Genomic DNA, 14852 nt, shown 5'->3' with positions numbered 1-14852 from the left:
AAAGGAAAGAAGTGTGAAATCTCAATAAAAGTTCCCATTGAAACATCAAAGACAAAAAAAAACAGCTGCTGGCTATACTATTGGCAGCCAGTGAGAAAACCCATCATGAGGAAATGGTTAAAAGGAGAACCACCCACCATTGATAAAAGGATTTTATGAGATTTATGTTATGGAGAAGATATCTTTTTCCCTCGAGTCAAGTCGAAATATGAGATATAAGATCTGGACGAAATGGACTGAGTATGTTAAACCAATCAGATTTTTACAGTACTTGTGCCTTGTGTGAACCTGCCCTCTTTTTCATGTGATGTTTTGATTGTATGAAGTGGTGCGCTTCCCCGGTTCTGTTCTGTTCTGTTATTGTTCCCAACTGGAACAATTAGTTAGTCCGTAAAAGAAAATACCAGAAAGGCAGTATGGACAAAGTCACTCAAACTTTCTGCATCCATCCTTTCCTGTGTCCTTGAATGACTAAGGCTGTAATTAATGTATGTGATGGAAATTTGCCTTTCCAAATTGAAGAAAAAGTTTCAATGAACTACATTTGCTTGCGTGTTTTAAAGTAACCGTGACATCCGTCGGCAGCTGTCTGTGCGACCTCCTACCTTGTCGGGCCACCACTGGAGCTCCTCTCCCAGGGAGACGGGGCTCTGGACCGGGATGCTCTTCTTGTCCAGGCTGGGCTCACCCTCGCGGCTGGTGGAGCCTCGTTCCGTGTCGAACGAGGCCCCGTCCAGCCACCGGCGCTCGCGTAACCTCAATACGGACTCACGCTCGCGCAACAGCTCTGAGTCACGCTCTAAGGGAAGAAGGAGAACTGGTATGCAATAAGGTCACACCAGTGGGATAGAAGTAAGCCACTCTCTGGGAAAGACCCGTCAACATAGTTTTAAGAATAGAGAGAGAGATAAGCGTCTTTAGATTTGCTGTAAAAATTGCAATATTGGAGCGGGAGTCAAAATTATACCGGCGAGTGAGTCAGTTTGCACGCTCATAGGTTAAAATGCCAGGGAGAAGAGGAAGTGGATAGACAGAAAGAAAGCATGCATATAGGCTAAAAAAAAAAAGTGGGCTGGGTAGGTTTGTTTTTTTTTTTTAGAAAAATAGTCTGACTTCAAGGGTCCCTGTTAAGACAGGTGGGCCTAGCGGGCCTTTCTCAGAGAGCTCACAGTGTGTACTTCAGCCATGCACCATACAACACCAAACATTTATAGCCTTAAAAAAAAACACCAAAACATTCCTGTGACATTATCAGCTAACCAGACTGAAGAGGAAAGTTTCCCCCAAGAAAACAAGCTCTGAAAGTTTCATCATACATCAACAAACTTACACCACAGTGAAGTGTCGATTTAGCAAGGAGAATAATATTTTTTTTCACCCCTAAAAAAATCCTTGTTTTTAAGAAAAACCTCTGTCTTATTGAGAGATTCACATCAATATCTTTTAACAATCTGTCAGAAAAATGCTGAAAACACTGCCTTGAATTTCCAGCTTGTCTGTTGTGTCGTTTTCTGAAGCTGTTGAAGCTACATTTACACACACACACACACGCACAAGACCTGACCAGCGCTGCCACCGAAGCCTCCCCCTGCGTTTCCCCTTCACTGGACACAGAGGTGAGCTGTTGAGTTACTTACCTCTGGAGGATCCCAGGCGAGACAGCGAGGAGCGTCTAAAGGAGGGGTAGCCAAAGTAGCTGATGTCCTCAGAAAACATGGCATCGGCATCGATGATCACGCTGGGGTGAGCAGAGTGAATGTCTGCGTCCAGCAGGGACATCAGGTCCTCTGCACGGAAACAAAGGCACAAAAAAACAAAGGCACAAAATGTTTTAGAAAAAAAAATGTTTTTTATATTCTTTTTTTATGATTATTATGCCTAATACTGACAAACTCATTTTAGTTCAGCGGGCCACATGCAGCCCAATTTGATCTCAAGTGGGCCGGACCATTAAAATAAAAGAATAACCACCTATAAATAAATAGAACTCTAGATTTTTCCCTTTGTTTTAGTGCAAAGTTTAACAATCTGAAATTTCGTGAGAAAAATACCTGCAATTTCAACAATTTTATGCTTCTTTTGTCTTATTTGTAATTTTTATAATTGGCAAATTCAACATGCGGGCCGGATTGGACCCTCTGGTGGGCCAGTTTTGGCCTGCGGGCCACATGTTTGACACCCCTGGTTTGACTATTTCAACAACAATGAATGAATATGCTTAATAATGCATCACTACTTGACACAGCACATCATGTGTAATAATGATCTGCTGAACTGCTGCCAAGTCTGAGCTTCACTGTTCAATAGCGATCTAGTTATTGTTATCTCTGTGCGAACAAATTAATAAATAATAAACAGATCCAATGACATCATTTCCATTCTTTGTTTTGTTTTGTTTTGTTTTTTTATGACGAACCTCCAGGGAGGTAGGACTCGCTGGCCGTGTCGTCTCCATCATCTCCATCCTCATCATCCCGGCTCAGCAGGTTGTTGACGGCGAGGTTGACATCCAGGTTGGTCCTCTGGAGCTCACGGATGATCACGCTCCTGGACTTCCCCTGAAGGACGACTTGGGCCTGAGGCAACACGATTAAGTTTGTTACAGTGAGAGAAAAAGGTTTCAGGAAATTGCTGATGTTGATGTTATAATAATGTGCGAATGCTACTATATATTCTGAGGGGGTTGTACCTGAGTAATAAGTTCTTCAGGGATGACAGAAGCTGGTATGACTGGCTGCGGCTGGCTACCCAGAAGGCCTGAGCCGCGGTCCCTTCCTGTGCGGATTACCCTGGTCTGCCTGCGGGAGTCGCGAGCCGCCGTGGACGATCTGCCCGACGTGCCTCCGCCTCCGCCGGCTCCTCCGCCTCCGCCTCCTCCTCCTCCTCCACTGCTGCCACCTCCTGCTCCACCTCCCCCTGCTCCACCTCCACTTCCACCTCCGCCACTGCCTCCATTCACACCGGAGCTCCAGCGACTCCTGTTTACAGCACACATACATACACACATAACGCAAGGCCATGGTGAGACACAGCGACCAAAAAAAAAAAAAAAAACACACCATCCGACTTACAGAGCAATACTCAAGACACACGCACACATCTGGGTACGAGGGGACTCGACAGCACAGACAGGGCAGTCCAAAACCAGTTTTTGCATCAGCACCATTTACAGGAGAGTAGAAATGGATACGTGGCCCTTTTCTAACTTAATCAGGTCATGTTTGATATGCATTGTCTTTAAGTATATAGATTATAGTGTAATCATTTACAATATTAACTACATATTTTCGATATGTGAACCATCATTTCGATTTAATATCGGTGCAGGTTTAGAGGGTTATTCTGCAGCTCTGCACAACATAAATATCAAAACCCACAACAGAATTACTGTAAGAGGGAATTGATTCTCCAGTTGGCAAATAACAGGAGCTCTAAAGAAGAAGAAAAAGAAAAATACAACTGCATACTGAAAATTTAGCAGTGTCGACAATGTATGCCATTTGATGGACACATTTATCTATTACATTTCACAGCACCCTGAGGTTTTCTCTTCTGCATGTGTGGCACTTGAACCCTGTGGGGAATACAACCCCCCGGAAAAGGAAAGAAAAAAACAACCGGCTGCAGCGTCAGTGCTGTGCTCTAAACACTTGAGCTTTCACAGGACCATTTGTCTCTGTCAACCCTGCCAGAACTTACCCAAGGGTGTTGCCTGCCAGTCTGCCCAGTGTGTCAGAACCAGACAGGAACCAGGGCGGATCACTAGTCCTGCCTGGCCTGGAGCTCCTTCCTGTCCCTGAACCACTGCTCAACTTTGAACTGGAAACAAAAGATGGGAGATCAGTTACAAACCTACAGAAGTCCGATGAAGGACCAAAAAAACTTTTTTTAAATCCATATTATTATTATTATTATTACCTGGGTTAACACTAAATTTACCGCAGGTATTTGTTAAATTATACCAAATTATACCCCTTGGTTCAGGATTCATTTTCTTTTAGTATCATACTGTGAAACAGGATGGGGTATTTCGGAGACTAGCATGGCAACACCCTTGGGAATCAGAATTGGCTGCAACTCGTTCCTCCTTCAAAACTTTCCATTTTTAAAAGTTCTTGGGGTTTTGGGGCTGCGACTGCTTGCTCCTATTTCAAGATATCTTGTAATGGGATGGGATGCCTTCTGAGTTTAACCAAAAAAAGTAATTTACTATAATTTATGTAACTGATGTGTTATAATCAGGCAGTTGGTAGAATTTGTGTTTCTCTGTGGCAGAGTGGGGGGGGGGGGGGGGGGGGGGGGGGAGATAAATTAAGGCATTTTTGCTGGCAGTTCATATAACAAGAAACTACAATGACACCAAATTGAGATAATTTCCAATGATACAATCACATGTGGTACCATACTGTTACACAGCACAATTCAATACAGAGACATGCATTCATTTTTTTTTTTACTTCAGCAGAAACAGAGGAAGCAAATTCACAAGCTGAGACAGTCCGTGTAACTCGGGCCTTATTAGGCCTTAATCAGTAAGCCGACAAACTTGCCAAAGACAACCTGTCGTACTCTTTTTCTTTTTTTTTTGTAGGCTTCCCAGCAACCCACAATGGTGCGGACTGAAAGGGCTGTTACAGTTTTAAACATTTCATCGTCTATTGCAGCAGGAAACAAAACATGTGCTCTGAGGGAAGGTTTGGAGCAGGGAGCCCCCTCTGCCTTTTACGGCCTGATTCACATGCATATTTAGCAGCTAGAGGGGCCTTGACAACTCTGAAATCACTGTTGGATGTTGTTCTGCTGGCAGGATATTGACAACTATCAATGAGCCATTCACCAAAAAATACACGCTCATAGCCAAAAGAAAAACAAAGCAGCTAGTAAAAAAGAAGAAAAGAATCTTTTTAACAGAAAAAACACAACAAGAAGCTCACATTTGCACAGCCGTAAAAGCTAAACTGGCTTTCAAAGTGTCACACAAACAGTTTTGGGGACTGACTGTCTTGGTGCTGGTTAATCGGTGTCAAAATTAGAATAAAGTATTCTTGTATCCTGCGGTGCAAAGTAACTTTGGGGGGGAAGAAAGCAGCTCTATTATGGAAATCACTAAAAATGATAAACATCTCATCAAGCATAACACGAAAGCATTCATCAATCCGAGCAGCAGCAGCAGCAGCAGCAGCCGGCCTACCAGAAGACTTTTTAGGGGAATAGACTGTGACTGTGATGAATCAGATCAACTTTTCATTTGTGATGGATAAAAATCTTAGCAGCAAAGAGTCAGAGTGTTTCTCTACAAAGCGAAACCATGTCCAAATGCTTCAAAAAAAAAAAAAAGAAAAAGGAGGGGGCACATGGGCCAAATGGAATTCAAAATCACAGAAACCACCATCAGTATGCCGGAGTCTCCTCAGTGCATCTTAAACTAGACCTCTCAGTCCCCACAAGCCATCTGTTTTTCCAACTCAATGCCAAAGCTAAAACAGTTTTCGAGGACAGATCCCATCATAGAGAAGTCTCTCACCCATCGCTGCCATCCGGTTTGCTGAGCTCCAGGCGATCAGGCTGGACAGCAAAGCTGATCCTACACACACGTCCATCCTAAAAAAGACGAGAAACCACGACTGTTAGTTGGAAATCCTTTGACAAAACGGAGTAAAGACTAACTCGTATTGTCATGTTGAGTCTAATGTAACAGATTAGCAAGTATCAAGGTGAATGTACAATGTATAAACACCGGTACGACACCTGAGACTATATGATAGTCCTTCGTAAGTAATTTGTCTACAGGTGCGGTAACCTTGGAGGATCTAATCCATGTTATAACCAGGTCTCTTGAAGATTATGACATTGTTATGTGTGCGTGACGTTTCTTAAGAGCACAATTGCAGCGTGAAGAACATCTAATTCAAATTCATCAACACGCTGCCACATCCATGCAACAGTGTGCTGACATTTCTGTCACAGCTCAAATCAGCAAACGGAGGTCACTTAGCACATGCCTCATCAGGGTGTCTACAGCCCTGTTCAAAGTGGATTAGCCTAATTGGGGTGTTGCCCTGTGTGTGTATATAAACAATGTGTTCTATCTACTAGATCAAGCATATGTCCACAATTTGCACAACCACAAAATAAAAAGGAATCAAATTACGCATTGTTTTTGTGATAAAACCCAGAGGCCCTCTGATAATCACGACCCAGTGAGAATGGAAATCTTCCTATGGCTTATTTTTGGTAGGCAGCAGATAATAAACATATTATATATAAATGTATATAGGATTCAATATCCTCCAGGTCCCTTGGTGTCTTATCACTTATGATAGTGATGTAGCATTACCTCAAGGAGAAATCCGGCATGGTTTGGACCGACGACACATTGTTTTAGGGTGGCCTGCTCCAGCAAACTAAGATGTGGATGACTGCATTGGGGGAAAAAAACAATATCCAATTTAACAACAGTTGATTACATTGTGCAAAGTAGATTCACGATGACAAAAGTGGACACAGACTCACCTGTTGTAGCTGTATTTGTTGAGTTTCTCAGAGACTTCACGGAGCCTGGCGAGAAGACGTAACCCACATTAATGCAAGGAACAACACCACAGAATAAATGTAGGTTAATTTTATGCTATTTAAAAACATGACATGGTGAACTACATAGTTATAGAATCGATTTCACAGATACTGCTGTCAACATATTGACCTGGCAGAAATATCAGGGTGGTTTCAACTTGTGTTTCAACCTTTTCAGTTCCATCCTATATTAATGTTTCACCTGCAAAGTCACTGGTGGACGGTGACATTTGGTTGTATTGCCATAAGATGTGGACCACTGTTGACTACACACAGGATCAGACCTGGGCAAGTGGTCATACTGAGAAATGTCTGAGCAACTTAAAAAGGAGTAACAAGGAGTATTGCCTTCTTCTTGTTTCAATTCAATTTTCCAAAGAATGTTTTGGTATTCCCATGTGTGTTTGTTATGCCCAACAACTCCACAAATTGCAGTACCCATGCATGTCTGAAGATGCCAAGCAGAGGCCTAAGTCACAGTAAAAGAATATTTTAAAGACTGTCAACTTTCCCACAAGTTGCTACAGTGATCCTAAAATAATGCAGAATTCAAAACAGAATAATAAACACTAGATTTCCAGATATATAAAAAGATCTAGCATAGTTTCATGCTCGATCATTGGCTGTTTCTCACTGCAGGGCTCTTTGCCTTATCAACAATGAACCTTTTTCTTTCTCTCCATATGATTGGAGAGTGTTTCGTGCCAATCTATCCCAATATCCATCAGTCAGAAACCCAACACTATATCCATGCACAAAAAGAAATACGACTATTATGTCTGGAGCCCAACATCCCAACACACAGCCGCCCGAAATATCTCCTCCGGCCTCAAAACTTAAATGGAAAGAAAGTATTAGGCCTGACACTCCAACATTAACAATGTCTGCTCTGGTTTAGAAATAAGTATAATAAATAATGTTCTGAAAACAACATGTTCAAACCTTGCTGAAAACTTTTACCATAGTCTGTTCTATCATTTTCCAAAGCTATTACAGTCATTGAAAGTCAGCAGCACAAACAATAAAAACTCACATCCAGTACAGACAGACAATCTCCTTTATGACAAACTGTTCGTTTACCAACCGTCTATAACCTATGTTATAACGTGAAAGATGCACAATTTATCAATAACTGAAATCACTCTATTGGCAACTGCAATATCCAATTGACAGAAGCTGCAAACAAGAAAAACACAACAACAATGTGGTGCAACAGAGGTGTGTACAAATCATATTGGCCAAATGTTAGTGAACATATCTGTTCCTAAGGAAATCCTATAATGTTTTGTCACTGAAAACGTAACATAAAAACAACCACTGCAATCTGGCAAATACATTTTTGTTGCATGCTGCATGCTACATTAGATTCACAGTTCTGCATTAAGTTTCTTCCATGCATCGTCATTACAGGCACCGAGGGACCTGCTCTGATGACTGCCCTGATTAAAAACTCAAGATAAAGAATGCAAATAAATGACAAATGACAAACAGGGTTTGAAGGCCATTACAGTAGAAACAGTAGAAAACTTCATTGGCAAGTGTTAATTTATGACAGAAACAGATCAGGCAACACCTGCCTCAATTCATTCATACATAAATGGATGTCTAAATATACAAACATACAATACCACACTAAAACATAAGACAAGTTCTTCAGTTACAGCTACTTTTCCTGTCCCTCTCCTCTGATTCACTGTGGTGTAAGGTAATGGCATTTGCAAATTCCACTGTGCTAAACTAATGTGTCTACGGAGACCCCGGCGAGGTCAAACAAACCGCTGGCATCTGGTTGAGGAAATCTGATCAGATGTTCATGAAGCGCTTCTAATGAGCAAAGCTGGACCAGCCCTCCTTATTTCAGTTAGAAGCACTTATCTGCACTGACAACTGCAAGTTCTTTCATGGAGAAAAGAGGAGGGGGGCCTCCCAGCAGCACATGGTGACTATAGCATGCAATGGCATGCATGCCTGGGGATGAAACAGCCATGACCTCTTCCAAGGAACCAGTGGTCCATACCAATATACCACCGAGATGTCTGAGTGGCATTTTCCAATAAGATTCGTAACCAGCAGAGTAAACTGAGCTTCCCTCACATGTAGACCGAAGCTGCCCCCCGCCCCAAGAGTTAAACAACACACCACCGACCCACTGAGAGGGTTCAAATATTCAGAGTCCATATCCAGATCTTAATCTCAAGGTCATTCTAAAAACACTCCTGACTTCTCAACCTCTTTGTCTTTAAGTAGAACAGCTCATTAATCAGTTCAATCTCAATGGATGATATAAATAGGTTTATGATAAATCACATGTTCTGCCAAAAATACAGGTCGCACCACACCATTTCCTGGAGTTTTCTTTTCTACCACTGAGGAAAAGACACTTCTTCAGTTTTTGGATACTGCCAGGAGAAGAAACCCCATGATGCAGGGCAGAAGCATGTCACAGCAAACAACACTGAGAGCCATTAAATTTAATATGCGTGTGTGTGTGCGAGTGGTTTCGCTTCTTAGTGACCGGGTAACAATGAAAGAAATTAAAATATGTGATCACGTGAACCATGAAGAAGCCAGCATCCATCTTACACACTTTTAGAGGCTTGACTCGTCTCCCTTATTGAAGTCGATAACAGGATTAATGGCAATGCAATGTTAGCTGCTAACTGTACATCACTTCATATTTTAAGACACCCATCTCCGTGGGTAATCTTTAAAAAAAAAAAAATACAAATAAAACCAGACAAATAAGGTAATCGCTTTTTAAATCGCGCTAGCAACCACATTTATAAACCACGAAACTTTAAAGGAAACACCCTGTCACATAAGAACCCGGGATACACAAAAATATTTGGCTTTGTCAGGAGCGTGGTAGCGAATTAGCATGTTAGCATTAGCAAGCTAACTAGCAGTTAGCTGACGTTAGCTTTTACTTCATTGATCGTGATAATCACAACGAGACGAGACGCCCACAAAACAAACACTGACTGACACATGTCAAAAAAAGAGTGGCATATGCATAATTTATACACGCGAAAACTAGTGGTTGTTGTATTTTTGTGTGTGTTTTACGACCTTTATTTCCCTCTCTTTTCCACCCCCATCCCCCCCAACCCGCATTGTCTATCTCAACTTTGACTGGGAGCCAATCCTTTCCAGAGAACCAAGGAAACAGCTAGCCTGGCTAATGTTAGCATGTTTGAACGATGGACAGTTAACGGGTTAGCAGCTAACGGCTAGCCTGACTAATGATAGCATGTTGGAACTATAGACAGTTAACGGGTTAGCGGCTAGCGGCTAACTAGCAGCTAACAAGCTACTGGACCGAATGTTTAGGTAACTTAGCATCGAGCTAAGCTAACGAGGATTGTTCAAGATGCCGGGCCTTATTTCAACCCTTGGGGGGGTTGGGGGGTGTCATTTAAATAATTAAAACCCGAATCCATACGTATGACAATGTCAACACCGTCCACAAATACAACCTAAATACCACACCATGCATACACAAAGTCTTTCCTTTTTTCCACCAACACGGGGGGAAAGCCGCCGCCGCCGCCGCAACAACACAACAAACACACAAAAAAATAAATACCTGTCATTGAGCTGATCCTCGGTCCCGGGCAACGGGTGAACCACGAAGTGTATAGATGTCATGGGGTCAATCCCAAAATCACACCCGAATGTGTGGGAAGATGTGGAAATTTGCGCTATTTTCTTTCGATTACTGTATCTGTATGTGGATTCATAGGAGTCGTTTTAATGGCGAAAAAAAAGCTCGAGTTCCGATCCCAGCCTCCTCACCCACATGCCGCCATCTTAACTCTACCCGAGCTTCTTCTTCTCTGTGTGTTGATTAGTGCACACATGCAACCGCTCCGCTGGTTGGACCTTGAGCACAAACAGGAAATGTGTTAAATTGGACGGGATTGGCCTCAAGAAGAAGAAAGGCAAAACACTAGTGTAATCTAATATACTAAGGGCTACACCACCACACCGTGACACTCCTGACAAGCCTTTTGTTTTTTCACCCGATGCATTTCTGTTTATTATTTGCATTTTCTTTTTAAGCGGCTGCAGTAGAATTTGTATAGCCAGTATAGGTCCACTCACTGTAAAGAGCAGAGAAAGGGTTAAAGATTGCTAGGCTCGATCTCTTCTTCACAAGCAGTGATAATAGAAAACAAAAAGCAAGAGACAAAGGGATATCTACGCACATGCTTGATTGATCATTCAGGGACCTCAAGATTGAAGTAATCTACAAAAAAGAGTGCTTTTGATGCACTTAAAACCAGTACAGTGAATAATTACATATGCATACACATTTTACCTGTTTACTTTTGTTACTATATTTGAACAAAACTTGAAATAATGCACTTATTTAAGCATTATGCTACTTTTATTCTGTGCATTTTCTTTAGGGAAGTTGTTCTTTGTTGGTGAAATCACCAACACAATAGATTTGTTCAAAAGTTTGATACATAAGTCATGTAAATGCAGCATTCACAAATGAGTTTGAGATGGAAATATGTAAAATGCTGCACAAAAAACACCGTTCTGTGACTAAGGTTTCATATCTTGGGACCGGAGTAGGCTATACAACACAGTCATACTCGACATATTATCAGCACTAACTCAGGAAATGGCAAGATTCATGTGGGACCCACACACGATGCTGCAATACTTAGCGTTACATTTTTAAAACTGAACTAACTTAGTACAGTCTGAGCTCTGTCAAATGGGAGAGAAGTGGGAGTCTGTTCAAGTTGGGCTCCCGACACGAATAACAGTCAATGTGTAATATGCCCGCATTATTTAAACCTCTGTGAAGGAGACACAGAAATGTGGGCTCAAGGTCAAACTTGACGAAAGAAACTGATGAAAGAAAAGCCTTTGAGGAGCGCTGGATTCTTGGCCTGCTGAATGTGAGAGGGGGAGCTGGCCTAGTTATTATGGCAGCCATTAGGCAAAGAGGAGGGTGCACTTATACTTTATACATCATGGATTAAAGGACGATATCTGAATGTAAATGTAAAACGTCAGTGTGAATCAAAATCAAAAGGATGTGGAGCTAATCTTTTGGTTATCTTTCTAATCTTACAGTCTAATCCAATAAAAAGGCTTTTGTGTTTTCACACCAGCAGATGGCAGGATTTACCTTTTTTTTCTCATAATGAGATCAGCCTTCTCCCACAGAACACTACACATAACCAGAAAGTATTGTCTGTTTTTTTCTGCACTGGTAGTCAGATCATTTGCCACAAGACGAAATTGATCCATGCATATGGTTACATGCACACGATCTCTCTATACAGCTCAGTAGCTCGCCAAGAAAATCTATTGTAACACTGGTTCAACAGAAGACGATTAAAAAAACAAAACAAAAAAAACCACACATCCTCAATGACTGGAACTGAAACTGGGAGGTTTCCTGTCAAAGGACACGTCTCTTAGATCTGAAATGAAATATGACACAGAAAGAAAGAAAGAAAAAACTCTGCCACTGCTCCAGTCACGTTGGGTTCCTCATTTTTCTGTCAACTGCTGCACAAGTTCCCAAAGTTCCCACAAGGCTTAAACCAAAGGAGTATTTACGTAAAACAAATGACTGATCCTGTTGTCATGCTATTCCTTTATCTCGTCCGACCTGTATCTCACATTGTCAGGACTAAAACTGAACACATGTTTTGTATTTATTTATTTTTTAAATCAAACTATTCATATATATTTATAGCAGAACTGTCATTTATATGAGTTACAATATTCTATCAAGTTAAATAAGTAATACCGTAAGTGAGAATAATTGGCAGTATTACAGATGTCATTATTTGGAGTTAAAGTGTATATTTATATAGAGTGCACTGTTGTTGGTTCTTGATCCAAATGTCACATGTCACATAACCAGCAGTGGCAAAAGTTGAAGAGTTCTTCTCTGTTTACTGAGCTCAACACAGAGGTTAATGAAACCAGTTATGTTGCCCTGCGGGGGAAAGAGAGAGAGAGAAAAAAAAAAAACTGAAGTCAAACAAAACCCCAGAAATCTCGAGAGCTATTTTTAGGTGGCTGGGCACTAGGTTATCAAATAACCTCTGGTGTTGTTAAATATGGGTACAAAGATTCAGGGCCAGGGAACTGCACTATCATGAGAGTGAGGTTACGAGGTTTGGAGCTTTATGAAATGAACACATTTCAGGCTAAAACACTGTAGTCTATTTACACTAAATGAAACACACTGTGGAGTAGTGGATATTCAATAAGATAAAATATTTGAGTAGTTTTACTTTAAATTTGGTTTAACTTCATGCACCATGTGACTGGTTGTTAAGCAAATTTGCACATTCATTCACAGGCACCAGTTCTTGTCAGTCAGGTCTAAACTATAAGTATAAGATATTCCCAGTGAGGTAATACGATCACTAAAGCTGGAGAGCAAGACTTTAAAATAACCTCCTCTGAGTGCTGGCTGTGACATATCTGTACAGATCCAGATCCAGGGCAGGACCGGCGGCAGCCATGACGAGCTAATTCTCCGGGCCTGTTCCCACAGGTCAGTCCAGGGCTCAGCCTCAAACCCTCTGCTCCCGAACACCCAGTCACAGATGCTGCGCAGCTTAAAGGGCACTCTGTTGGCGGCCTGGCTGCAAGCATATGAGGAATAAAGAGCAATAATGAGCTGTTCCTGGCTGCTGTCCTTTAAGAGGCTTTTACTTTTGCTTTTCTTTTTTCTCCCCTTCTTTTTGTAAAAGAGACAGTGTCCATTTCTGTAACTGTGAGTCTGTGTTTGCCCAGTGACTTGCTGACATATAGAAAAGCTATAACTTCAGGGGGCAACACTTCCACTGAATTCTGAAAAAAGAAAAATCCATTTGGTCGTTGCCCAACACCGCAAGGATGTTGTAAAGTTCTGCTCAAAAGGGCATGGCTATTATAACTAGTTAGCACTGACCAAGAAACTAGGTCTCCATTGCATCAGTCTTATAAAACTAGGGCAACCTGATTGTCCAGATCCCAGTAACATGGCACAGACCCTATGAAAATATTTTGTTCTTTCTCTGACTTTGCAACCATTATCCATTTGAGTTCAACAAAAAGACTATATAAAAAATGGTAGACTACAACAATAATCACAAAAAGTCAATTCATAATGTTGTTTTATAACATTTCTGCAATGTGATCTATTATATGTTTAGGTTTAGAGTACACATTCATATTTTTATTATAACAATGGACAAATAACTAAAGCTGAGGTTGCGAAGTAACAAAGCCTTTTAGTCTGTTTTAGATAGTTGTTTTGGTTTAGCTTGGCTGGGTCCCAAGAAACATGACTAAATACATGCGAATGCTGCTCACTGCCTGTCTGAAGTGTTTGCAAATGCTTTTTTTTTTTTTTTTTTTAAAGATAGTGCATGCAACTTTAAGTCAGAGTTTTTTTTGCAGGAGAGCCAAAGCCTTTTCTTGAGTGCAACACCAGATGGCATCAACGTAAGATATTCTTTCTCACATCCTTCACATGGCGGTTTTTAAATAACCCTTCAGGAAATTAACAAATTAATTTCACATTTGCAATATTAAGACACGTCATTTACACTGTAGGAGCACTCCAGCAACTGAATTTCAACACTTATAACTTCTTTTCCCACAGATTTTTTTGAAAAAGCTCCCACCACCAGAGTCACAGAGGACACTATATACAGCTGTTTCCACACACTGGTGCTCTCCATTATGACTCAACTTGACCTTTATGTGGAAAACTGGTGGTATTGATGCAGCAGCCTGTTAAGAATCTGCAGCTGTAACATGATACAGTGAGGAGAATGTGATGTATGTATATAGGTCAATTCACTCAAAAGATCAATACAGTGAAGTGTGACAGGTGACAGGTGACAGGCAGCAGTTTACAGCTGCAAGGAAACAAAAAAAGGGATAGCTATATCTAGTGCACTAACAATAAAACATCTTTTTTTTTAAGAACAGTGTTTATGAATATATTATAAAATAAATAATGTCATATAGAAATGTGGGTTTAGAGAAGTTAAAGATGGAATGGAAAGTGTCTGAAAATTAAGAATTACACTGTCAGTCCAGTAAATGTACGAATAGTTCAAACAAGCATTTTTAGTTTAAAGATATAACATTTTGATTAGGTATATTCAAAGTATACATACATATTGAATTGTGTGATAAGAGGTATTTCCATTGATAAACTTGGTTCAGTTTAATCAAGATATTAGATATAACTAATTTATTTAAAATAAATAAATAAATGCAGAGTTATTTCTTTATGTCTG

At 40.9% G+C, this 14852-nt stretch overlaps 1 protein-coding gene across 6 annotated transcripts in view; it reads right to left on the bottom strand.

Moving 5' to 3' along the window:
• Positions 1-10416, bottom strand: part of ubr5 (ubiquitin protein ligase E3 component n-recognin 5) — a 38506-nt gene extending 28090 nt beyond the window's left edge. For 4 of the 6 annotated variants that reach the window (XM_083988886.1, XM_083988887.1, XM_083988889.1 and 1 more), the window contains exons 1-9: positions 10160-10416; positions 6514-6558; positions 6338-6419; positions 5525-5601; positions 3700-3819; positions 2690-2978; positions 2417-2576; positions 1638-1787; positions 606-817 (exon numbers count right to left, since the gene is read on the bottom strand). In XM_083988886.1, coding sequence (XP_083845012.1) covers positions 606-817; positions 1638-1787; positions 2417-2576; positions 2690-2978; positions 3700-3819; positions 5525-5601; positions 6338-6419; positions 6514-6558; positions 10160-10221 — 1197 coding nt within the window. In that variant the 5' untranslated portion in view covers positions 10222-10416. Of the gene's footprint in view, positions 1-605; positions 1028-1637; positions 1788-2416; positions 2577-2689; positions 2979-3699; positions 3820-5524; positions 5602-6337; positions 6420-6513; positions 6559-10159 lie in introns of those variants that run through there. The other 2 variants (XM_083988888.1, XM_083988891.1) reach the window with 2 other exon arrangements.
• Between the last annotated feature and the right edge of the window lie 4436 nt (positions 10417-14852).

This window comes from Trachurus trachurus (assembly GCF_905171665.1).
Source record: "Trachurus trachurus genome assembly, chromosome: 16".
NCBI classification, from domain to species: domain Eukaryota; kingdom Metazoa; phylum Chordata; class Actinopteri; order Carangiformes; family Carangidae; genus Trachurus; species Trachurus trachurus.
The sequence above is the reverse complement of the archived record's forward strand: the minus strand, read 5'-3'. Positions and strand labels throughout refer to the sequence as shown.